This window comes from Pecten maximus, chromosome 1 (assembly GCF_902652985.1).
Source record: "Pecten maximus chromosome 1, xPecMax1.1, whole genome shotgun sequence".
NCBI classification, from domain to species: Eukaryota; Metazoa; Mollusca; class Bivalvia; order Pectinida; family Pectinidae; genus Pecten; species Pecten maximus.
Window position 1 is genome coordinate 58,190,914 of NC_047015.1, and position 26,915 is coordinate 58,217,828.

Genomic DNA, 26,915 nt, shown 5'->3' on the forward strand with positions numbered 1-26,915 from the left:
TATAACCTATGTGCGCCCCAGCTCACTTTGTATTGGTGAGAGAGGTGTGGAGTATAACCTATGTGAGCCCCAGCTCACTTTGTATTGGTGAGAGAGGTGTAGATTATAACCTATGTGAGCCCCAGCTCACTTTGTATTGGTGAGAGAGGTCGTATAACCTATGTTAGCCCCAGCTCACTTTGTATTGGTGAGAGAGGTGTGGAGTATAACTATGTGAGCCCCAGCTCACTTTGTATTGGTGAGAGAGGTGTGGAGTATAACCTATGTGAGCCCCAGCTCACTTTGTATTGGTGAGAGAGGTAGTATAACCTATGTGCGCCCCAGCTCACTTTGTATTGGTGAGAGAGGTGTAGATTATAACCTATGTGAGCCCCAGCTCACTTTGTATTGGTGAGAGAGGTCGTATAACCTATGTTAGCCCCAGCTCACTTTGTATTGGTGAGAGAGGTGTGGAGTATAACTATGTGAGCCCCAGCTCACTTTGTATTGGTGAGAGAGGTGTGGAGTATAACCTATGTGAGCCCCAGCTCACTTTGTATTGGTGAGAGAGGTAGTATAACCTATGTGCGCCCCAGCTCACTTTGTATTGGTGAGAGAGGTGTGGAGTATAACCTATGTGAGCCCCAGCTCACTTGTATTGGTGAGAGAGGTAGTATAACCTATGTGCGCCCCAGCTCACTTTGCTTTTATTTCTTTATAGATGGCTATGCTGCAGTTTATATCCAGTGGCCTGCCGAAAGTGGCTGTGCCCTCCACCATTCACTGTGACCATCTAATCGAGGCCCAACTTGGAGGTGACAAAGATTTGTCTCGTGCTAAGGTACATTGTACAGTACAATTAACCAGATAAGTGTCTAGGGTAGATTGTGAATCAGGGAAATTGGAATCATCGCTCAGTAGAACCTTCCAAAACCTTCTGATACAAATTTTAGTTATGAAAATATTGTATTCAACCTAATAAATGCACTTTAAGTTTACAAAAAACACAGAAGGGGTGTGCTTATTAAAACCATGTACAGGGAAATTAAAACTTTCCCTGTGGGATCTGCGTGAAAAAAAAACTTTCACTTACAAGTTACCTTTATGTCGCAAAAACAATCCGGAGTCTTTGATTAAAAGACTGGAGATAAAATTTTGGCAGATCATTGTTGTGGTAAGGAACTATTATTATATTTCAATTAGCCCAATCATCTTCATTTCCTGAAAACTGTTAGGGATGTGCTTACTGGTGAAACCATGGGTACTATAGATTTCCTCTTGTCCGTCTGTCCATCCTTCTGTCTGTCTGTCCTTCCTTCTGTCTGTCCATCCTTCTGTCTGTCTGTCTGTCCACTCAGTTTTCAGCACTTGTCTCAGCCATGCTTCATGGTTAGTCAGTGAAAGTTGGTATTGTAACTTAAGTATGAGTAGCTACAGATCAAGTTCAAACTTTTGGGTCAAGGTCAATGTCACTGTTTAGTGGGGCGGGTAGGGGACATGGATTGTTTAACAATTTAATACCCAGCAATCTTGTTGGTTATGATAATAAATAAGATGTGGAGGTTTCAGGCTGTTTCATTTTTTTCAAATTCTTGTGAAATTATCAATTTACCACTTACACATCATGCTTTTCAAAAAAAATGGATGTTGGTGTTTGTTTGTTGCAACCCTACCAAACACCCACAATCACGATTTTAGATATTGCCCAATCTTAACCTCCACCTAGCATCAATCACTGTCAATGCACACAACACCTTGTGATAATGAGTGATAAGTTTAACAAAGACGCCACTGTATTTTGTGTTTTTGTGTCTGGTTTTCTTTATTACGTATATTTCTAGTGTAATAATACTACTCTCTACTACAGGATGTCAATAAAGAGGTCTACAATTTTCTGGCATCTGCGGGAGCAAAGTATGGTGTCGGCTTCTGGAAACCTGGCAGTGGTATTATCCACCAAGTAAGTGTGAAGTGATGCTAGCAGGTCGGAAAATGATCCCCACAAAGTAAGTGATGCTAGCAGGTCGGAAAGTGATCCCTACAAAGTAAGTGATGCTAGCAGGTCGGAAAGTGATCCCCACAAAGTAAGTGATGCTAGCAGGTCGGAAAGTGATCCCCACAATGTTAGTGATGCCTAGCAGGTCGGAAAGTGATCCCTACAAAGTAAGTGATGCTAGCAGGTCGGAAAGTGATCCCTACAAAGTAAGTGATGCCTAGCAGGTCGGAAAGTGATCCCTACAAAGTAAGTGATGCCTAGCAGGTCGGAAAGTGATCCCCACAAAGTAAGTGATGGCTAGCAGGTCGGAAAGTGATCCCCACAAAGTAAGTGATGCTAGCAGGTCGGAAAGTGATCCCTACAAAGTAAGTGATGCTAGCAGGTCGGGAAGTGATCCCCACAAAGTAAGTGATGCTAGCAGGTCGGAAAGTGATCCCTACAAAGTAAGTGATGCCTAGCAGGGCGGGAAGTTATCCCTACAAAGTAAGTGATGCTAGCAGGTCGGAAAGTGATCCCTACAAAGTAAGTGATGCTAGCAGGTCGGAAAGTGATCCCTACAAAGTAAGTGATGCTAGCAGGTCGGAAAGTGATCCCTACAAAGTAAGTGATGCTAGCAGGTCGGAAAGTGATCCCTACAATGTAAGTGTTTACTGACTGTGAAGAAATGAGTGTAAATTAAGGATGTTTGGTACTGATCAGCGGATGGGCTGTACATATTACAGCTCCCTGCCCCTGACAGATGTCCACCACTGGTCAGACCGAGAGAAATCTGCAGTTTTAAGGTGTGGGCTAACTCAAGTTGTTATGTCCATGTATTATACTGCATACAGGCACTGTATCGCCAAATACCATAAAATGGGGCGTTAGTGGGTTTAGTATTTTAGAGGGTGTAACATTTGGTGTTTAATCATAAAACTAACACATTTCATTTGATGATTACCCCTAGCGAATTTAATATGCTTATCTGGGCCGAAGAACCAAGGTGAGCTTATGCCATACTGTGGCGTTCAGCGTCCTTCGTCCATCCACCCATCTGTCGATAATTGACTTCTTCATAACAGCTAATCGGAATTAAACAACTTTTAAGAGGAAAATCTCTAGGTGTTTGACATTCAAAATTGTACAAATGGTGGGGCTGGTCCACCAGGGGCCTGAGGGGCAGGGCCAAAAGGGGATCAATTGGCTGAATTGATATAAATAATGTCTTCTTTGAAACTAAGAAATGGATATCACTCATGTATTTCTGTTAGCATCATTATGGGATGGGTATTCAAAATTGTTCAGATGGTGTAGCTGACTCCCCGCGGGCCTGAGAAGCAAGGCCAAAAGGGGTCAGTTTGGCTATATTGATATTAATGACTTCTTTTAAACTAAGAAGATTTCAAATGTGACCTTTTTGCCTAATTTATGGAAGAAAATTTGGTAAATTTAGAAAAGGGATCTGCACTAAACTGCAGATCTTAAATATGAAATAATGGGGTCCATAATTGCATACATGATATAGCTCCTGTCGGAAGACAAAATCTTCCATATCTTTAGCCAGCCATCATCAGATGGTGCGCTATTCAAAACACCCTGCATCTGTGGTCCATTGTCCGTGGTCCGTCGGGGGGTCATCCTTCAGTCATACGTCAGTCCGTAAAAATTCCTTGTTATCCCTGTTTCTTAAAAAACACTGGAGGAATATTCCTCAAATTTCATGTGTAGGTAGCCATTGATCCCTAGTTGTATTATTTGAATTTAGATTTTTGATCAGAAAAACAAAATGGTCGACAGACGGCCATCTTAGATATTGAGATGAAGTTTGTTATTATTTCTCAAAAAGTATTGAAGGGATATTCCTCAAACTTCATGTGAAGGTTTCCCTTGGTCCGAAGTTATGCCATTTGAAGTTAGATTTTTGATCAGAAAGACAAAATTGCTGCCAGAGCTGCCATCTCAGATTTTGATAATTGAAGTTTATTATTACTATATTTTGAAAAGTATTGGATAGATATTCGTCTAACTTCATGTGTATGATTGCTCTGGTCTCTAGTTGTCAATTAGTCTCTTTAGTTTTTTGATCAGCAAACAAAACACTTTCCCTTCATCAGCTTCATAACAGGTGAACAATGATTTGAAAGTAGTAGCTCCTGTTTCCCTCCATTGTACAATGTCAGATCTTTGTCGCTATACATTAAATCTGTATTGCAGTTGGAGCCACATGTAAATGGTCCATTTACCCCAGATTTGGCCCACCCAATATCAAAACTTGGTGATATCGCTAAGAAGAATGACTGGCCCAACGATATCAGAGTTGGTAAGTGTTGTATATGTTGTATAATGGTGCGTTCCGCCTAATCTGTGTGGTTGTTTTGTATTGACCCACATCCCGGTCTTGATGTTAGTTTTTCATTACAGTTCTCAACATGGTCGACATTGTTGTGTTGTCGTTTTAATAATATACTACAGTAAGTATAGAATTGATGTTTGGAGCTTTATTAAACAATGCCACAGTGAACTGATAATTCTATTGGTTTTAAATAGAAGATCTTACAAAGGTTAAATTATATTTTCAAGACTTTTTCTCTAGTGACAAATGAATAGACCAGTTATGTGATAAGATAAGCTCTTATTCAAGATATCTTATGAGGCTCTGGACAGATTTAGTTCATCTTTCACAATAGCATCACACAATCATGGTCCATATACCCGATATTAGACTTCAGTGGTCATCGGTCAAGGTTAAATGTCAAAGTCACACTTGAATTAGAACAGCTTTTCTTTTGAATCCTTGGTCAGTAAATCACCTGGGAATACAAAATTACTTTTAACACATTGAAAGTCTTGATTCTTTCCATCTTTTTGGTGTGGCATTATTTACATCCATCAACTGAGGAAAACAAGATTTGTTTAAATCCCAAAAAACTTCTATGATACCACAAAATTTACAGTTATTAAGTATTACTGTATTATGTCTGTTTCACTTCACTATCTAATGGAAGAAATCCGGAGTGTAAAACAGTTTATTCACTTAAACACCAAAGCTCATATAATACATTCTCTTGTGGTTGATAGGCCTGATTGGGAGCTGTACCAACAGTAGTTACGAGGACATGAGTCGCGCAGCCAGCATTGCTAAACAAGCCCTGGACAAAGGGATCAAATCCAAGAGTGCGTTTACTATCACTCCAGGGTCAGAGCAAATTAGGGCAACCATCGAACGTGACGGACAGGTAAGGAGTGTTGTAAAGATAGACAGAGTGAGCAAATACCTCGTAAAATGACGGTGATGATTCTTTATAGCCCGCCATCATCAGATTATGTCTGTTAAAATCTGTGGTCCGCCCATCTGTATACAATCCTTGTTAGCACTATTCATTGAGAAGTATTGGTCCAGGAAGAATCTCTAGGTGTTTGACATTCAAAATTGTACAAATGGTGGGGCTGGTCCACCAGGGGCCTGAGGAGCAGGGCCAAAAGGGGTCAATTGGCTGAATTGATATAAATGACGTCTTCTTTGAAACTTAAGAAATGGATATTCCTCATATTTGACTGGTAGCATTCCTATGGGGTGGGGATTCAAAATTATACAGATGGTTGACTGGGTGTAAAGGGGTCAACTTCATTTCCTGGATTATTGTAGTTTTTGGCATAAAAACCTCACATTTTTAGAATAACAACAAAATCAATGTACATGTACACATATAGAATGCTTATTATGTATATATTGACATAGCAAGACAGGCGACACATACACTTATGCATCATTCTTGTTTCATATCTCATGAAATCAGGTGAGCAATTCAGGCCCTCTGAGCCTCTTGTTTATTACTGCTTGCACATTTAATTTCAAAATAATCCCTAGCTCATTTCATTTTTAGCTCGATGTTGTATAAATGAAGGATGTAGTTCCTCACAAATTTTCACTGCTTCTTTGATTTATCATTTTGAATTTCAAATATTTATCGTCTTCCGTCAGATTGTACTGGAGAACTATGCCTTTCCTGGCTTGCTGCTTATTGGAACAGACAGTCACACACCAAATGGAGGTGGGTCATTATGCCCTGCATGATGGGTACTCTGTTGTAATCACAGTGTTCGTCCGTCTGTCTTTCTGCCCATCAGCACTTTTGTTTTCAGAGATTTACTCAGAATATAGACATCCAAATGTCCTGATACTTCACACGGTGCTATACTGTAAAATGCAGATGTGTCAAAAGGGAATATAGTTCCTTTGGCCAAGGTCGATGTTACTAAAAATAGAACTGATGATATACAGATGTAATGTCAAAATATAGCACTTTTATTTATGGAGATTGTCTGAAAATCTAGAAGACCAAGTTTTCTGAAAATTCACATGGTGTTAAACTGTGATATATGCAATAGGGGTGTAAAAAGTTCCTGAAATATCAAGGTCACTGTTACTTACGATGGAACTGGGAATTTACTGTAAAAAATGTATCATCTAATGCCCTTACAATGGGCCAAACATTTTAGCTCACCTTATGCCATGGTGCGGCATCTGTCGTCCGTCGTCTGTCAACATTTGCTTTTAATCAGTACTTTACTACTTGTCATAAAATACTGAACGGATTTTAACTAAATTTGGTCAGGAAGATCCTTGGGGGAAGGGGAACAGATTTTGTGTTAATGAAGATTCTGACCCCAAATGGGCCAGAGGGCGAAGCCCGATAGGGAAATAGATGTTATTTCTTTAAATCGCTACATGTACTAGTCTTAGAATTATGAATGGTTTTGGGAACCAAATTTGGTTAGGGCATTCTTAGGGGAATGGGAACAGATTTTGCATAAATAGTGACACTGAGCCCCCACCCAATCCTGGGGCCAGAGGCCCTACTAGTCATAAATGACTAAATGGATTTAGATGAAATTTTGTCTGAAGCATTATTGGGCAGAGGAGATCTAATGTTGTATAAATGGAGAGTATGGGTCCCTTGAGGTTGGAAAGAGGGTGCCTGATAAGGGAAATATTGCAAAATAGAAACTTAAATAAATAAATAAACCATACTTGGAAGTTGCAGCAAAAAAGTGAGAAGAAGAATTAATAAATGTAACTTAAAATATTTTTGCCATGGTTACTAAAATTCAAGGTGAGAGATGCAGGCCAGCTGGGCCTCTTGTTAACATTTCACATGATGAACAGATACACTAATATATTGTTAAGTTCAGACTGGAGAACCCACTGTCAATATATGTATACTGTTACCAGCTGGATAGGATGTATTGCTGGGTGTCTTTGGCTTCAGTGAAGTAACACGATCAAGTCAGCATCATGGAGACAAACACAAAATACCACAGTCTCCATAAACACAGACTCATACAATTCATACATGAATCTGGCACACAGGCCATCATTAAATGATCATACAAATATAATTCAGATATATCACCTTCAGTATAGAGACAAGTCAACAACAACAATGTTTTGAACGCTTTACTTACATACAATTTACTGTTTCCCCAGGTGGACTTGGTGGAGCATGTATCGGAGTGGGAGGAGCTGATGCTGTAGATGTCATGGCAGGGTTACCATGGGAACTCAAATGTCCAAAGGTGAGAAAACTCTTTATAAACACTACATTCTGATCTAGTGCTGGTTTGATTCCTAAATCGATTTTACTGGATTTGAACATAATGTTTGGTGCCAGGCATTGTGCTTGAAATTCTTTGCTCTGCCTGGTATATTTCCTGAGTTATATAGATCAGACCTTGCTGTGCCTGGTATATTTCCTGTGTTATATAGATCAGACCTTGCTGTGCCTGGTATATTTCCTGTGTTATATAGACCTTGCTGTGCCTGGTATATTTCCTGTGTTATATAGATCAGACCTTGCTGTGCCTGGTATATTTCCTGTGTTATATAGATCAGACCTTGCTCTGCCTAGTATATTTCCTGTGTTATATAGATCAGACTTTGCTCTGCCTGGTATATTTCCTGTGTTATATAGATCAGACCTTGCTGTGCCTGGTATATTTCCTGTGTTATATAGATCAGACCTTGCTGTGCCTGGTATATTTCCTGTGTTATATAGATCAGACCTTGCTGTGCCTGGTATATTTCCTGTGTTATATAGATCAGACTTTGCTCTGCCTGGTATATTTCCTGTGTTATATAGATCAGACCTTGCTATGCCTGGTATATTTCCTGTGTTATATAGACCTTGCTGTGCCTGGTATATTTCCTGTGTTATATAGATCAGACTTTGCTCTGCCTGGTATATTTCCTGTGTTATATAGATCAGACCTTGCTATGCCTGGTATATTTCCTGTGTTATATAGATCAGACCTTGCTGTGCCTGGTATATTTCCTGTGTTATATAGATCAGACCTTGCTGTGCCCGGTATATTTCCTGTGTTATATAGATCAGACCTTGCTGTGCCTGGTATATTTCCTGTGTTATATATAGATCAGACCTTGCTGTGCCTGGTATATTTCCTGTGTTATATAGATCAGACCTTGCTCTGCCTGGTATATTTCCTGTGTTATATATAGATCAGACCTTGCTATGCCTGGTATATTTCCTGTGTTATATATAGATCAGACCTTGCTGTGCCTGGTATATTTCCTGTGTTATATAGATCAGACCTTGCTGTGCCTGGTATATTTCCTGTGTTATATAGATCAGACTTTGCTCTGCCTGGTATATTTCCTGTGTTATATAGATCAGACCTTGCTATGCCTGGTATATTTCCTGTGTTATATAGATCAGACCTTGCTGTGCCTGGTATATTTCCTGTGTTATATAGATCAGACCTTGCTGTGCCTGGTATATTTCCTGTGTTATATAGATCAGACCTTGCTATGCCTGGTATATTTCCTGTGTTATATATAGATCAGACCTTGCTGTGCCTGGTATATTTCCTGTGTTATATAGATCAGACCTTGCTCTGCCTGGTATATTTCCTGTGTTATATATAGATCAGACCTTGCTATGCCTGGTATATTTCCTGTGTTATATATAGATCAGACCTTGCTCTGCCTAGTATATTTCCTGTGTTATATAGATCAGACCTTGCTGTGCCTGGTATATTTCCTGTGTTATATAGATCAGACCTTGCTGTGCCTGGTATATTTCCTGTGTTATATAGATCAGACCTTGCTATGCCTGGTATATTTCCTGTGTTATATATATATAGATCAGACCTTGCTGTGCCTGGTATATTTCCTGTGTTATATAGATCAGACTTTGCTGTGCCTGGTATATTTCCTGTGTTATATAGATCAGACCTTGCTCTGCCTGGTATATTTCCTGTGTTATATAGATCAGACCTTGCTCTGCCTGGTATATTTCCTGTGTTATATAGATCAGACCTTGCTCCAGGGCTTTTTAGGTAACCTGGGACTTTGTCCCAAGTGACCTATTATAACCACCTTTTGTCCGTCGGCATTCGTCATCTGTCATGCGTCCGTAAACAATTTACATTTTCAACTTCTTATCCAAAACTGATGAACCAAATTCAATAAAGTTTGGCAGGAAGCTTCCATTGTCAAAGATCAGCCAGCATTGTGAATTATAAGGGCCTGAACCCCAGGGGCCTGTAATGGTCAAAAAGGGTCAAATTGACTAAAATTTCAAAAATCTTCTTCTCAACTTCAAGATATGGTAGAATCAAATGCTCTTCACAGATAGAAAGGTCTTAAAGTCCTTTACTAAAATTGTGAATTTCATGACCCTGGGTTCTCGTGTTTGCCATTGGGGAGGGGTAAGTTTACTATAGTTTATATAGGGCGATCACATTTTTAACTATAATTTGTTTGATTTCTTTTGGAATTGTTAATGTTAAAAGCACTGGATAACAGCTTGATGGTTTGCACATTTTGGCCCTGACTGAATCCCTTGGCTGACGGGGATAGGTGGGGCCAAAAAGTGCCAGTTATATGAACTTAAATATTTCAAAACTCAGATGACTGTTAAAGCCCAAGGTCCTCTTGCGTTACCAAACCTTCATCACATCTTTTCTGTTCATTGTTATTGTTGATTATTACAGGTAATCGGTGTGAAGTTGACTGGAAAACTTAATGGTTGGACTTCTCCAAAGGATGTTATCCTCAAGGTGGCCGGAATCCTGACGGTCAAGGGAGGCACCGGTGCCATTGTAGAGTACTTCGGACCTGGTGTGGACTCCATTTCCTGTACAGGTGTGTACCTAAAAGCTTTATTTCTTTATTGGGACATCAGTTATCTTTATATGTTGATGTATGTAATGTTAAAATTTCCCAAATGGCAGACAGATAAAATAACCTTGAAGTAATTGTCTGGTGCCAACTGTCTGGAGATCACCTTTTTGATCATTTTTTTTAAAACTTGGTAGGCTTCATTATCATATATTTTTGTCTCTAGCTGCATTTTATTTCCATTTTAGATTTGCCCTTTGTTACATTATTTCATTATATGAATCTTGTATGGGGAACCTCTTACCTTTGTAAAAAAGAAATTTGTACTTCCGATAATTGAGAGGTTCAGGTTGAAGATAGGCTGGGATGAAAGACCAAACAAAAATTTCAGATCAATCGACAATAAAAGCCTTGATATACATTCAAGGTGTCAGGGGACTTTGTGTCAATAAAAAAGAGCTTGTCATTTACCAAGAGGACCAGGATTATGATAATAATATTCAAGCGGATCCACTGCAAACTTGCTGCTAGCACCCCATGAACCCCCTACAATCATCCTGCGGCTACAAGCGACAGGTCTTTAATGTTTCGCTCCTGCAGGGTTTGAGTACCAAATCACCTTGTTACTTATTACTCACTTCTGTAAAGAGTTCATTAAATGTTTACAAAAAATTAAGAAACAAACAAACAAAATTTATTAAGATAAGAACTATCTTTGAGTGACGATGAATTCTGTTCTAACAGGAATGGGCACAATTTGTAACATGGGAGCAGAAATTGGAGCTACCACCTCAATGTTTCCTTACAATCATCGCATGCAGGATTACTTGAGAGCCACAAACAGGGGAGGTAAGCATAGAGAAAAACAGCTTGAATTTAAAAAAAATATATATATGTGTCAAAAAGATAAAAAAAGGTCACAGGGTCACAGAACATATTTGATTCTATTTTTCTTTTTATGGAGGCGTTTACGCCTGCCATATTACAATCACCTACGAGTTGTGACGTCACAATCTCTCACTTTCATTTTCGTTATATTTCCTTTCACAGTTCATTTTGTAGTTTCTTTCGGTTCATATATGATGTAGTTGAACTATATATACATTTATGAAAACTATCAAGACTGCAAATAAAGTGTTATTACATGAAAAAAGGTATATTCAGTATAAATTTCTCTTCGGCGGAAGCCCGGAATTTGAGACCTCTGGTGGTAATTTCTGTAACTAGGGGTAATGATTCGCTTATAATTAGTTCCAAGTATGAGGCACGTCATTGTAGTCCGTCATTCAAAGTAGATGTGCACAGAAATGTATTAACTATGCTGATAATGTTGTGAACATTTCAGGAACTATTTCGAATAAACAATAAGAACAATGTCTTGTAAATATCTACACCTGCATCGATTTTTGCAAATCTATATCGAAAATACTGTTTGAAGGGAGATAACTGCGAGATTCTGACGTTACCTTACAGAGGACACTTGTTTAACTACTAGGAATAAAGACGACATAACAACCAAGCGCAAACAAATTCCCGATTTTCATATCACCCTCCAGGTTTTGGCTAACAACATTTCTTTTGTTTACAACTTGGTAGTTTGCTCACGAGATTTTATGAGATTTGGTCCGATATTTAGCGATCTCGTGTTCCGTCTGTTTACGTGAGCGAGCACTCTGTCAAAATGGAGGCACGTGGACACGGGCTTCACACGAAGCATCAAAGTGTGATGCTTGTCGCTAGAAATTTATATCTATCAACATGAATTAAAGGCAAGTTGCTTACAAAGTTTAAATATGTTTGTTGACCCACTGAAATAAGCGCTTGTTTATTTAGGACGAAACTGTTTACGATAAGTTGTTCAAGCCTGGCCAGACCACAAAATCACAATATCTACTGCGATTATAGTCCGAATTTTCTGACGATCTTGCTATATACTATATGCAGACTTTAATCGGCTTTAAGGCGATATCAACACCAGAACCCTTCGGATTACTGCGATAACTGATCGAAGTCACTGTGTTTCAAATCTATGAATCGGTAGACCTACGTGATGTCGTGATGGAATTCGATCGTTTATTTTTTAAAACTAAGAAAACTGGCACATATCTGTCGTGGTGATCATTTGTGCTGTACCTTCCCCGACAGAGACAATATACAGAATCTGGATTTTTGTGATAAGGTTTACTGCAGTAGCTACTCGCACTTGTAATATATATGAAAATGCTAAATTATTATTGAACCAGCTTGTCTTATTTATATATTATTCAGCTCACGATTCAACCTTTTCAAATGTTTTCATGTAATATATCTATACATTTGTATGCACCAAGTTGTGAAATGTTTGTATTACATAGAATATTTAAACAATACAAAGTAATTGTAGATTAACAAAATGTATACCAATTGGATTTTAACCTATTAGTACAACTTTTTGTTGTTTTCATGTAATATAACTTTTTGTTGTTTTCATGTAAAATGATAAATACATGTATAGGCTATCTATTGGCAATCGATATCAAATCCATATAATATAAATAAGACTTTCTCAAATATCAATATTCCTCATTTAACTTTCAAAATAAATCTATATTTGCTTTTGAAATTTAATTGAAAATATTTTATTTTCATGTCACGAACAAATCCCTTAAAATGATCATCAATCTCCTTATTGGTCTCCAGAAAGTGTGAAAATAAATGAAACTTTTTTGTCAATAATTCTATTTATTATGAATTCATGTATAACCATTTAGGTTTTTTCCAATGTTGACCTTTAAAACTATATATATATACAAGCAACAATCTGTGGGATGTCAAATATGGAAGGCTATAGCTGTTTCAGGATAAATTGCCAAAAATGCTTATTAGTACTGTTTCTTATCACTGATCACATATATTGGGTTTTTGACTATTATGTGTTATTGCTACTGAAGTGTGAATTTTTTCGGCATAAGTGATAATGTATTTCTTTGTACTTATGTGCAACAGACATCGCGAGAGTTTAATTCTCCTACATATAATATTGACTCCTACAAAAGGAAGTTGAGTGGTTGACCTACGAGAGGCATTTTATCAAATCTCATATTGACCATACTGATTGCTCATGATCATATTTCATCCGGCCTAGTAAACTCTAGAAAAAAACATCTTAATTTATGAAAGTAGCTAACTCCTTTAATGTATGTGTACAAATTAAGTATATATATATATATATATATATATCGTACAAAACATCAAACTTCTAATATGGTAGATATGAAACATACATTTTTTCATTTCATAAGAAAGAACATAGTCCACTGAAACAGAATGTGCATATTTTATTGTCATCAGATAAAAATATGGCAGAAAGATATGGCACTTGGAAAAGAATCATAAAGCTATTTTCTCCAGCCAAAATTAAAAAATAATCCAAAATTGCAGAATAAAGGTTTCTGCTCTTTTATCTATAATATACACATGAAGGCTTGATGTTTGGCGCATCGATAACGTATGGCTGGCTACAAATGTTATACTTATATTTGACCTTGACCTTCATTCAAGGTCACGGGGGTCAAATGATGAAGAAAATTCAAAGTTCTTTCAAAATTATTAATTTGGATCACATTTTAAAGAATCAGCCCTTTTAAAGGTGTGTGCAATGTATCAAGGTCAAATAATCAAATTGACGCAGATATGGCACTTTTAAAAAGAAATTCCTACCAAAATGAAAAAATGACCCAAAACTGCACATACACATGAAGGCTGGATATTTGGCAAATAGATACATGTAACATGTGTGACTGGCTACAAATATTGAGTTTATCTCTCTGACCTTGACCTTCATTCACATTTTAAAGAACCGGCTCTTATGAAGGTGTGTGCGAAGTTTCAAGGGCAAATTATTAAAAATGATGCAGACATGCCCTTTTAAGAATGTTTTCTTGCCAAAATCAAAAATTATCCATAAATTGCAATTCAATTGTTGGCTCAAAAGGGGTCAATTTGGCTCAATTGACATAAATAACTTCTTCTCTGAAACTAAGCAATCGATATAGCTCATACTTGACTGGTAGCATCCTTTTGTACAAATGTTGGGGTTAACCTCCCGGGGGCTGAAGGATGGGACCAAAATAGGTCAATTTCGCTAAATTGACATTTTTAGAATAACAATAAACCAATGTACATGTACCCATATAAAATGCTTATGATATATTGACATAGAAATACCAGCGACAAATAAACTTAAGCATCATTCTTGTTTTATATCTCATAAAACCAGGTGAGCGATACAGGCCCTCTTGGCCTCTTGTTTTATCTGTGAAACCATTCAGATCCCAACTCCATAATCTTGCTGGACACCAAGAAATGAACACAATCCTGATGTAAAAATAGGCACAGGGTTCTTTCCCCAACCCAAGGGACTTGTACAATCATATTGAATTGATATCAAATATGAAAGTTTTCTTCAATATTTTGCATGTAAAACGCTGTATTTTTATATACAGTACCTATAGCTACTAGGCTATTATCTACATCTTGGTGGTAAATTAAAAAGCAACAAATCACAAATCACAGTTTATTGTTAATATTGACATTGGATCTATTAAAATAGATGGAATTGATATCTAATTTTGAAATAATTGTCCTTAAAAATGAGGTCTTTGTTGAAAAAAAAGTGTAATAACTTTTAAAAGCCGTCAATCTAATTTTGATATTATTCTAAGATCAAAATAGAAAGGAATAAACAATTTTGTTTGCAAGATATTGAAAGACATTGCACACTTTCAACAAAAAAAGTAGCAGACACTCCCTGTATTTTCAATACATATCGTGTATTGTTATAACTTATCGAAATGCATATCATATTGTTTCGACATTTCTAATACCCAGGCCTATAAAATATAAGTTTGTTTTAAACACATAAATGCAAATTTTGAACTACTTAAGTATAAAAGATGGTTTAAAATATGAATGTTAATGACATGTACCTAAGTAGAAGTTGATTTGAAAAAAATTAAAATGTTTGACTTTTTAAGTAAAGGTTTGAAATAAGAAATGTGTAACTACTTTTAGAAGTAGGTTTGCAACTTTTAAGATGGTTAAAACCATTATGTACATCGAAACAGTCTAAACCATTACATTCATCAGGACTGTGAAAACCATTATGTCCGGTTGGTTTGACACACTTAAGTGGAAATGTTTAGTCATGTTGATATCAGTTTAATTTGTATTCTTGCTTGATTTCAAATATCTCCTTTTACATCTGACTAACGCCTCCTACAGTACTTTCAGTACTTTGATTTAAATGATTAAAATTTCAAATTTATAAGCTCACCCAAGGTAAGCTTATGCCATATTGTGGCATCCGTTGTCTGTCTACAATTAAATAAAACAGGACTTCTTCTTAACTACTGTTTGGAATTTAACCAAAATTGACTGGAAGGATCTGTAGGTGGTGGGGATTAAAAAAGCTACAAAGTGGGGCCAAAAGAGAGCAATTTGGCTATACTGCTATAAAACGATAAAGCGATAGATTATCACTGATATTTGACTGGTAGTATCCCTAGGTTGTGGGGCTGACTCCTAGGGTACTGATCATGAGGGGCGGGGCCAAAAGGGAGAAATTTGGCTACAGCTTTAAATTGCTAATGATAGTAAAGATCCCCACCCCATAACCATATATACATGTAGCATTGCTGGGCATCAAGAGATGAACACAATCCTGTTGTAAAAAAAAAGACCCAGAGGTCTTTCCCTACCCCTAGGAACTAAGTTTATTGGTTATATCTTTGAAATCATTGAGATCCCCACCCCATATTAATCCATATAAAGCATTGTTGGGCAACAAGGGATAAATATAATCCGGATGTAGAAATAGGCCCTGGGGTCTTTCTTCATGCCTATAGGGACTTATTGGGTGTTTCTTGGTTATATCCTTGAAGCAGTTGAGACCCAATTGTTCAAATTTAACAAGTAAAGCTATCAGCGAATTGAACATGAACATTATTTAGACATTTGGTCGAATCCAACCAGGTAAGCGACACAAGCCCTCTGGGCCTCTTGATTAATTTTGTGTAGTTAATTCATTGGAGGCTGAATCTCTTTGTTTTGTTGATAAGTGATAAGTACTTGACAGTATAAAAGGTCTGTATATTTCTTTACATAGAAATCGCTGATCTGGCAAACAACTACAAAGGACTCCTTTCTGCCGATCCTAACGCCCAGTATGACCAAGTCATTGAAATCAATCTTGATACCGTAAGTATTTCATCGTGTTATATTATATCCACTGCTTTGTATAAAAGGTCCACTGAAAACATTATATACCGTATTTATCCTCAAATAAGCCACTTCCTCTAGTGTAAAAGTTTAGTAAAAAAAAGTTTTTGGAGGACTTACTTACGTATTTGTGAACCACCTTTATGTACTAAAATTTTTAATTGGTGATTCTGCATAAATAAAGTAGAGGGCTATATTTGTTGGCAGAGGCATATTTTTGGAATTTAATGTGGTATCAAAAATGAAAAAAAAAAAAGATATCCAAAGGTAGCAGGTTGTTGAATTAAATCCATCGTAATATGGTCAAATTCAAATTTCATCAAATTTTTTAACTTATTGTTTTTACTCACCTGACCTGTATTAAGGACCATCTACTATAGTGCATCAGGTGTTGTCTGCTGTCCGTAACCCTGAACTTTTCTCAACTGTGAAAAGTTCTGAACAAATAGTACTTTGTTTGACTCACATCTTTGAGATATAATTTTAAAACTCAGGCATGAATACACTAGCTTCATATTGTTAGTGGTTTATGAATGTTCAGAAATCTTTTTTAACATGTATATACATATAAAAAAGGCTGCTGTCTATTGTCTGAAACTTTGTGTTCTATTAAACCCAGACCTCTGGCCTCCTATTTGAAGAATTTCATGTGGAGTATTTGTTAGAAATATAATGATACCTGTGCAAGACTGCAATATTATCTGGAGTAAAAGTTATGTGAAAAATGGTGATTTCAGATGTGGCTGTTTTGCCTAATTTACAGAAGAAACTTATTCATTTGGTGAATTTAGAAATTTCATGTGTAGGTAGCCATTGATCCTTAGTTGTATTACTTGAATTTAGTTTTTTGATCAGAAAAACAAAATGGCTGACAGATAGCCATCTTGGATTTTGAGGATTGAAGTTTGTTATCGCTATTTCTCAAAAAGTACTGAAGGGATGTTTGTCAAACTTCATATGTTGGTTTCCCTTGGTTCCTAGCTGTGCCTATTGAAATTAGAATTTTGATCACAAAGACAAAATTGCTGCCAGACTGCCATCTTGGATTTTGATAATTGAAGTTTGTTATTGCTATATTTTGAAAAGTATTGGAGAGATGTTCGTCAAACTTCATGTGTATGATTGCTCTGGTCTGTAGTTGTGCTAATTCAGTTTAGACTTTTGATCAGCAAACAAAACACTTTCCTTCTTTAGCTTAATATACATGAAATCTGTATTGCAGTTGGAGCCACATGTAAATGGTCCGTTTACCCCTGATTTGGCCCACCCAATATCAAAGCTTGGTGATATCGCTAAGAAGAACGACTGGCCCAATGATATCCGAGTTGGTAAGTGTTGTATATGTTGTATAATGGTGCGTTCCGCCTAATCTGTGTGGTTGTTTTGTATTGACCCACATCCCGGTCTTGATGTTAGTTTTTCATTACAGTTCTCAACATGGTCGACATTGTTGTGTTGTCGTTTTAATAATATACTACGGTAAGTATAGAAATGATGTTTTGAGCTTTATTAAACAATGCCACAGTGGACTGATAATTCTGATAGTTTTAAATAGAAGATCTTACACAATTAAGTTCAATTATATTTTCAAGACAACTTTTTCTCTAGCGACAAATGAATAGACCAGTTATGTGATAAGATAAGCTCCTGTTCAAGATATCTTATGAGGCTCTGGACAAATTTAGTTCATCATTCACAATAGCATCACACCATCATGGTCCATGCACCCGAAATTAGAGGTCAGCGGTCAAGGTTAATGTCAAAGTCACATGTGACCACTTGAATTAGAACAGCTTCACAAGGTATCTTCTGAATCCTTGGTCAGTAAATCACCTGGGAATACAAAATTACTTTTAACACATTGAAAGTCTTGATTCTTTCCATCTTTTTGGTGTGGCATTATTTACATCCATCAACTGAGGAAAACAAGATCTGTTTAAATCCCGAAAAACTTCTATGATACCACAAAATTTACAGTTAAGTATTACTGTATTATAAGTCTATTTCACTTCAATTTCTAATGGAAGAAATCCTGAGTGTAAAACAGTTTATTCACTTAAACACCAAAGCTCATATAATACATTCTCTTGTTGTTGATAGGCCTGATTGGGAGCTGTACCAACAGTAGTTACGAGGACATGAGTCGAGCCGCCAGCATTGCTAAACAAGCCCTGGACAAAGGGATCAAATCCAAGAGTGCGTTTACTATCACTCCAGGGTCCGAGCAAATTAGGGCAACCATCGAACGTGACGGACAGGTAAGGAGTGTTGTAAAGATAGACAGAGTGAGCAAATACCTCGTAAAATGACGGTGATGATTCTTTATAGCCCGCCATCATCAGATTATGTCTGTTAAAATCTGTGGTCCGGCCCATCTGTAAACAATCCTTGTTAGCACTATTCATTGAGAAGTATTGGTCCAGGAAAGAAATTTATACTGGAATGCAGCTGTTTTAATTCCAAAAATTTGGTGCCATGGTAACTGGTTACCTGTGTGTGTGTTTTTGTTTTTGTTTTTGTTTTTGATGTCATGGTAACCAAGTCAATACACATTGATTGTATTGGCTACTACATGTATCTCATCGATCTTGAGGTCAGTTAAATACAATCTTGGAAAAGTCATGTTATTTATTAATATGCATATAACCTAACTAGTTAAGGCATCTGGTGTTTCCATTACTATGGAAAAATATAATGGAAGCTTCTGATTGGTGGAAATTGAAATTAAAATAGTGTCTTATCAAGCTAAAATGGGCATATACTAGTGTTTTAAGGGATTGCAATTACAGTGGTGCTGTTTTCCAGAACAATAGATGTCATTTGATTAATAAGGGGTATTGGGGGTATTAAATAGTTAGCTATTGGTTTACAGTTCTACTTTTTACAATGTTTTTTTTGCTGTGGGGGTTGAAATGATGGGATGTACTGTGGATTTTTTACAACTATATACATGTATTTTTACATTCAAATTCTCTGCATTTACTGATTGTTCGTGTTTGTTTGGTTACAAAGGCCGCTATTCTGAGTGATATCGGAGGTGTTGTATTAGCGAATGCCTGTGGACCTTGTATTGGACAGTGGGACAGACAGGATGTCAAGAAGGGCGAGAAAAACACCATTGTAACATCTTACAACAGGAACTTTACCGGCCGGAATGATGCCAATCCTGCCACCCACGCATTTGTTACGTCTCCAGAGATAGTGACAGCTTTAGCCATCGCTGGAGAACTCAGCTTTAACCCAGAGACAGACAGTCTCACAGCAGCTGATGGTTAGAATCATTGTAGCATTAAAATACTGAAAAACTGAGGTTATGCCATGGCACAGTGTCCGTCCGGCATCCGTCAACATTTTCTTTAAATCCCTACTAGTCCTGAATGCCTGAATGGATTTTGATAAAATTTGATCTTGAGCAATTGTTTCATCAAACATTCCAAGATTACTTATCAAATTACTTAATCAAGTTCATTGGTACTGAAATTGGAGGACTATTATGTGAAGTACATTTAATGTAATTCTCATAGATCGAGGTATACATATTTGATTTAGTTAAGGTGGCTGCCGTTGTAAGCAGTTGACAACACCGTAGCCTTCATGATTTGACAAAGCGAGTGTTAAGGCGATTAACGAGCACATACAGATGTAGGGATATAACTGTTTCATTCAACATTTAAAACTCCATCAATCACTGCTACCACCACAGTTGGGTGACAAAACCTGAGATTTTGAATAGCAGAGATAGCAGAACATAAAGAGGCAACTGGTTATAATTTTGGAGTCTACTGTTATGATTAGTTTTAGCCGCCTACGCTAATGTTGATGTCACGAAGTTGAGTTTTGTTAAATAATGTCACCAAGCTAATCTTCTTTATGAATAATTGATTCATCTTTTTCTCAAAGTGTCAAATATTTGTCTGGGTTTCTAGGGTCAAAGTTCAAGTTGGAGAGCCCCTATGGTGATGAACTCCCATCCAAGGGATTTGACCCTGGTATGGATACTTTCCAGCCTCCACCTGCTGATGGGTCAAGCCTCAGAGTGGACGTTGACCCTAACAGTAATCGTCTCCAGTTGTTGTCGCCCTTTGACAAGTGGAATGGACAGGATCATGTCGATATGCCAATCCTTATCAAGGTATAATAGATTAGACATTCTGGGTAAATAACCTTTATTGGAGTTCCTTTTCTAACTTTCCATCACAGGTAAATTAGGAGAACATCAGGAGAAACAAAATTAAATTTTAGTTTCAAGGGCCGTTTTTTTCTCATCTGCAATAAAAAGCTTCCAACTCGAGACTATGGACGGCGATGTGTCTTGGTAGTTAGGCTTAACTAATGTTGTTTCCCTAAAGGGTAATTTGATTTGACTATTTTTGAATTAAAATTTTTTAGACTTTCCTAAACATGAAATTGTACTTTCTCATACCAAGAGTCTCTAAAAATGTTAGTTTCTACTACTGCTTTACAAAGCCCGAGCTAAACGTGTAATTCTCTGTAACCGTTTGGTTGCTAAGATTTTGGTGCAAACACATTAGAATCGTGCATGACATAACACCTACCTTACCTGTATAGATGAATGATATATTTATTTACCCCGAAACATCCAAAATACAGGTAATTGATTGTGGACCAAGATTATCCTGGAATCTCTTGTATTCTAGTTAAATAAATGTGGTACAATGTATACAATTTCAGGTAAAAGGAAAGTGTACAACCGACCACATCAGTGCTGCCGGTCAGTGGCTTAAGTACAGAGGTCATCTGGACAACATCTCCAACAACCTCCTAATTGGGTAAGACTGTCGGTCAAATCAGTACTTAATACCGTAACAGAGACCTCCTAATGTGGTAAGACTTTCGGTCAAATCAGTATTTAACATGATTCGTTTGCAACGCGTGTTTTGATTGGTTACGGACCGTGTTCTAATCTGCGATAGAACCATGATCTATCGTGTTAAGACATGCCCCGTTTCTAATCAAAACAACAGGGCGTCAAGTTTGATTCGTAGCGAAATTCAGCACTCTGCACCATTTATGATTGATGACCCATGAGATTGGAAGCGAAAGTGAAGAAATCGAAAAGAATGAATTAGCTGAATAAAAGAAACACATCAACTCTGACTTTGTCAAAATGCACATGTCGTTATGCATACTGCGTAAATCCAAATATGTCGTTTAAATCTTCGGTAACAGGACTTTCACAACAATCCAAATACACCGCTTCGTCAACATACAGACCGAACTCTCGCCAGTATAGGCGTGGCCAATTGACCGCCTTTGATAGCTTCTCTCTGATTGGTCAATCCACCACAGTATGACACATCACTAGCGGAGGTCACAGAGTACTTAACAGCGTACTTATAGCGATGTAAAACAATCGTTTCTAAATATATAAGCGATAGTAAATGTGTTAGAATGGGGATAGTACGTTGTTTTTCGTGGCTATACTGGCGATTAGAACATGAAATTTGGTTTAAACTCTCGACCTATTGGCCTCGTGTTCAAACCAAATTTCATGTTCTAATCGCCAGTATAGCCACTCAAAACAACGTGCTATCCCCTAATTTAATTCTGTAACAGAGCCTTCCTAATTGGGTAAGACTGTCGGTCAAATCAGTATTTAATACCGTAATAGAGACCTCTCACAGTAGTATTGGAAACATACCACACAATTTTATTTATGCACAAAGTTGACCTTGACCAGTAAAGTTCAAGGTCACAGTAGTCAAATGACCTGTCAAAGAATGGAAGTGAAGAGAAAGCAGAGAGAAAACATAGGTATAGCATATGAAAGCAACCGTCAGATACAAAGACATCATACTGGAACAAATAAATTGACATAAAATGAATAAGGTCTGTAGATTTTAATGATACTTCATACAAACCAAAAGGCCAAGTAAAATGTATATTGGACCAAACTTTCTTCATGTGAAAGACCTTGACCTACATTCAAGGTCACAGAAATCAAATGTGTTAAACCTTTCAATGCCATCTTTTGATAATTTGGTTCTGTTTAAGGTTGTTTATAATTTTTGCGTGTTTATTTCAGTGCCACAAATGTGGAAAATGGTGAAATAAACAGCGTGAAAAACTGTCTTACCGGGGAATACGGGAGTGTACCCGACACGGCTAGGTATTACAAGGTCAGTAGAATGTTTGTCTCAGAACTGCCTCTAGTAATGTTCACTAACTAATAAGAAGCTTTGTCTAGGTAAGTTTTTCCATTTGAAGTTTTTGGTGTTTCTCTAAATAGTTTGTTTTGAATAAAAAAACACATTTAAGTAACTTAAACGTAATGAGGAGTGTTGATGAAACTGAGACATAAGATGAAAAACACTACATGGATTTTTTACTTTTTCCTTTTTTTTTTCATTTTAAAAAAGCAAAATGAATATTCCGTCTGCTATATATCAATTGTAAACTTTGAAAACCATGCAGAAGTTTTATCTATATGTAACAACCATTATTTTTGGGGTACGTGTTCACCTAGGTGAAGTGGTGTGTCATGTTTAAAAGGTAGTCACTCTGACTTTTGACCTTCTTCAAAGGAAAACATAGTTCAAGTCTGATCTCCTGAACTACTTATCACTGGAACTTCTTACATGGGTTTTCTTACATTGAACTTTTGACATCTACTAAAAGTAAAAATTAGTTATTCATTCATATTAAGTATACCTTGCCACATTGAATATGGGGGTTGGTGTAGAGAACTACTGGGTAGGAAATACACAACTTCATCTTCTGTGAATTTTTGTATTCAATTTCAAATCTGGTGAGGGTCTGTAATTAACCAAATTGTCTTGTTTAATACAAATTGTTGTTTTTTTTTTTAACTGTCTATTCACAGATGGGAGTGAAGGTCACCAACTTCATTGTTCAGTGATGCTTGGTCTTCATTGTGCTATCATTTTTTTGCTGAAGGAAAATTAATGCTGCAATAATTTCCACATTTCAGTCCCAGAAGCTGTCCTGGGTGGTTGTTGGAGACGAGAACTATGGAGAGGGTAGCAGTAGAGAGCACGCTGCTCTTGAGCCTCGACATCTCGGTGGACGTGCCATTATCGTCCGCAGCTTTGCCCGTATACATGGTAATATATTCCGAAAGTACAGCTGTTTGTTATAACACTGAAGGAAATAAAGAGGCTTCATTGATGACTGGGACAACAGTCTGTATTGTAAATCATACACGCAGACATTATTGGGACTAATAGAAACTGACATGGGTCTGCTTCATTGACAGGGATGTCCCAACCCGAATATAAGAGTTTGGCTGGTCAGCACAAGGAACATTTAAACAGAGGATTCCTCATTCACAACAACTATACATGTATGATGTCACGGAAACAATACAATGACATCAATATTGATACTTCATTATGGTGTCATAGCACATGTCAGCGGTCTATTAACAACCCCGATAAAAAAATTTCCCTAGCAACAAGATTACGTGTGAAGTTTGGGAGAAAAGTTTATCAAATTCTATAATTGTGTTGGCAATTAGATGTTTGTTTAAGGGGATCTGTTAGGGTAGAAAATGAAATAGATATTTTGATTTTAAAAGATAGTATTTCAGATCTTTTATTATCATTATGGACATCATATATAACTAGCTACATCATTATCTGAATACACCAATACCTATTTGTACCTTGAATTATAATTTCTCTAAGTTTGAATTTGAATAGTTTAACAATTATACCCTAGTATGTTCTAAATTCATACAGTTCAAACAGTAGTATCCATTTGTCTTATCATGCATGTTTGTAAATATGTGAAAATTTTTCTGTATATTTCAGAAACCAATCTGAAGAAACAAGGTATGCTTCCCCTAACCTTTGCCAATCCAGATGATTATGACAAGATAAAACCTGATGACAGAATTTCTCTCCTTGGACTCAAAGATCTAGCTCCAGGAAAGGTATGTTGTCACTGTTCAGCAAAGACATCCTACTTCATGAATTTTAGGACAAAAGTTTTGCCTTAAGGACAATCTAATCTTTAACACACAAATGTTTTGTCTTTAGGACTGTCTTAACTCTCCCAGACACAAGTTTTGTCTTTAGGACTGTCTTAACTCTCCCAGACACAAGTTTTGTCTTTAGGACTGTATTAACTCTCCCAGACACAAGTTTTGTCTTTAGGACTGTCTTAACTCTCCCAGACACAAGGTTTGTCTTTAGGACTGTCTTAACTCTCCCAGACACAAGTTTTGTCTTTAGGACTGTCTTAACTCTCCCAGACACAAGTTTTGTCTTTAGGACTGTCTTAACTCTCCCAGACACAAGTTTTGTCTTTAGGACTGTCTTAACTCTCCCAGACACAAGTTTTGTCTTTAGGACTGTCTTAACTCTCCCAGACACAAGTTTTGTCTTTAGGACTGTCTTAACTCTCCCAGACACAAGTTTTGTCTTTAGGACTGTCTTAACTCTCCCAGACACAAGTTTTGTGTTTAGGACTGTCTTAACTCTCCCAGACACAAGTTTTGTTTTTAGGACTGTCTTAACTCTCCCAGACACAAGTTTTGTCTTTAGGACTGTCTTAACTCTCCCAGACACAAGTTTTGTCTTTAGGACTGTCTTAACTCTCCCAGACACAAGTTTTGTCTTTAGGACTGTCTTAACTCTCCCAGACACAAGTTTTGTCTTTAGGACTGTCTTAACTCTCCCAGACACAAGTTTTGTCTTTAGGACTGTCTTAACTCTCCCAGACACAAGGTTTGTCTTTAGGACTGTCTTAACTCTCCCAGACACAAGTTTTGTCTTTAGGACTGTCTTAACTCTCCCAGACACAAGTTTTGTCTTTAGGACTTTCTCAACTCTCCCAGACACAAGTTTTGTCTTTAGGACTGTCTTAACTCTCCCAGACACAAGTTTTGTCTTTAGGACTGTCTTAACTCTCCCAGAAGTTTTGTCCATTTCTTTGAATTAGATTTAGTTTGAAATTGTTTCTCTCAAATGCCAGTTTGAATACAGGTTACAGATGATGCAATGAACAATGATGTTGCATAAACAGGTTTCATTTGCTAGGTAACTATGTAATTGAATGAATCTTTTATTTTTGCAGCAAGTGGACTGTGAAATTAAACATTCTGACGGATCAGTGGACTCCATAAAGCTGAACCAGTCCATGAACGAGGGACAAATTACGTGGTTCAAGGCTGGCAGTGCTCTCAACAGAATGGCCGAGTTGAAATAAAAATGTGTTGATTCTGTATCCCTTAGTGCTATTTAAATACTGTGTATCAAACTCAAGATAAAACCAATCACTGAGAGTTTATGGAAGTGTGCCAAACACTGATGGCATAATAGACATCAAGGAAACGTTGCCATAGATGAAATATTGTCAGTGAACTGAACCAGATAGTTAAGGAATTAAATATATCTGTTAGTAAAAATAAACTTGAGGAGTTTATGTATATCTTACTCATGCAGATCTAGTGACACTGTCATTGTTGTTTTCAAAGTTGGTTTTGTGATTTGTTTTAGTCTTATTTCAGGCTAAATCCTGCTGTGATGAACTAAATATTGTATCAACTTAAGAGATAATAATTTATGTCATTGTGTTTACATTAGGTAAGCCAGTGGTTTTGACTGTTGATTTCAGTATACTTAATATCAATGGGTTTATCAGAGGAAAAATACAAATAAAATATTTTATTCGTGACAGTATTGATCATATCTGAAAAGAATAAACCAAGAAATGTATATTGGTTTAGATTGCTACATTGATTTTCTTGTTTAATTCATGCATTTGATTGAAGAATTCAGCCAAATATTTTTATATGTTAGAAGTAGACAGCAATGATTTATTGACGAAGTATTAAAATCTTATAAATAGATAGAACGTACCTCATGATTTTCCGTCTTTAAGATTTGTAAATTAATGCCTGTTTAAAATCTGGTCTTACTGAATATCAGATTTATTTAAGTAGAATTGTTACCACCAGATCAGTCATAATAAACTGATAAATCCAAATTATTTTTCTTGTGAGTTTTCAATTATCAACTTTTAAAATTTGACAGCTGGGTATAATGGTATGGCCTCGTCCATCCATCCATCCATCCATCCATCCAGTGTTTGTTCATAGGTGTCCTCTTTCAGTTTTTATGTTCCCTCATCTAATTAAAATCGTATCTCCAATGACCATAGTGTAGTGTAATGATCTGATTTTGATTAGGTTGTCGGTCACCTAAGAGAAATCTTTTGACCTGTTGCAATGGTCTTTTCTTCATCATCGTCCATAGTCTATCCGTAAATAATTTATATTTTTGAGTTCTTCCCAATAAAACAAAAGGCCCAAGACAATGGTATTGTTACAGCAGCATGTTGTAACAAAGTTACGGGGTATATTTGAATCACCCTGTCTGTCCAGAATATTCTGTCATGTGTATTTAATAAAGTACCAAAGTGATATTTCTAAAATGTGCCATTTTGATTTTTCATGCGAGTTTGAAACCCTCGTGGGGCAGTTATGGTAGGTCAATGGTTTTTCTGTGGGTTCTCCAGCTTTCCTGCACCTGCAAAACCAGGCATCCTGGCTGTTAGTAGGACGTTAAGCTAAAAAAT

General features: G+C 36.9%; 1 protein-coding gene and 1 long non-coding RNA gene across 2 annotated transcripts in view; one reads left to right on the top strand and one right to left on the bottom strand.

The window, feature by feature from the left end:
* Positions 1-26,327, top strand: part of LOC117339275 (aconitate hydratase, mitochondrial-like) — a 33,492-nt gene extending 7,165 nt beyond the window's left edge. Inside the window, exons 6-21 of the mRNA XM_033900785.1 lie at positions 701-820; positions 1,847-1,939; positions 5,937-6,006; positions 7,443-7,531; positions 9,968-10,118; positions 10,839-10,943; positions 16,240-16,331; positions 17,575-17,680; positions 18,453-18,610; positions 19,365-19,623; positions 20,279-20,484; positions 21,045-21,142; positions 22,399-22,492; positions 23,305-23,437; positions 24,146-24,267; positions 25,413-26,327. Of these exons, the coding sequence (XP_033756676.1) occupies positions 701-820; positions 1,847-1,939; positions 5,937-6,006; positions 7,443-7,531; positions 9,968-10,118; positions 10,839-10,943; positions 16,240-16,331; positions 17,575-17,680; positions 18,453-18,610; positions 19,365-19,623; positions 20,279-20,484; positions 21,045-21,142; positions 22,399-22,492; positions 23,305-23,437; positions 24,146-24,267; positions 25,413-25,544 (2,028 nt within the window). The 3' untranslated portion in view covers positions 25,545-26,327. The remainder of the gene's footprint in view (positions 1-700; positions 821-1,846; positions 1,940-5,936; positions 6,007-7,442; positions 7,532-9,967; positions 10,119-10,838; positions 10,944-16,239; positions 16,332-17,574; positions 17,681-18,452; positions 18,611-19,364; positions 19,624-20,278; positions 20,485-21,044; positions 21,143-22,398; positions 22,493-23,304; positions 23,438-24,145; positions 24,268-25,412) is intronic.
* Positions 2,904-5,919, bottom strand: LOC117339284. Its single transcript, XR_004535150.1, has 2 exons — positions 5,482-5,919; positions 2,904-3,345 (listed from the first exon to the last, which is right to left on the bottom strand). It is a non-coding gene; the product is annotated as an uncharacterized LOC117339284 (long non-coding RNA).
* Positions 26,328-26,915: the final 588 nt, after the last annotated feature.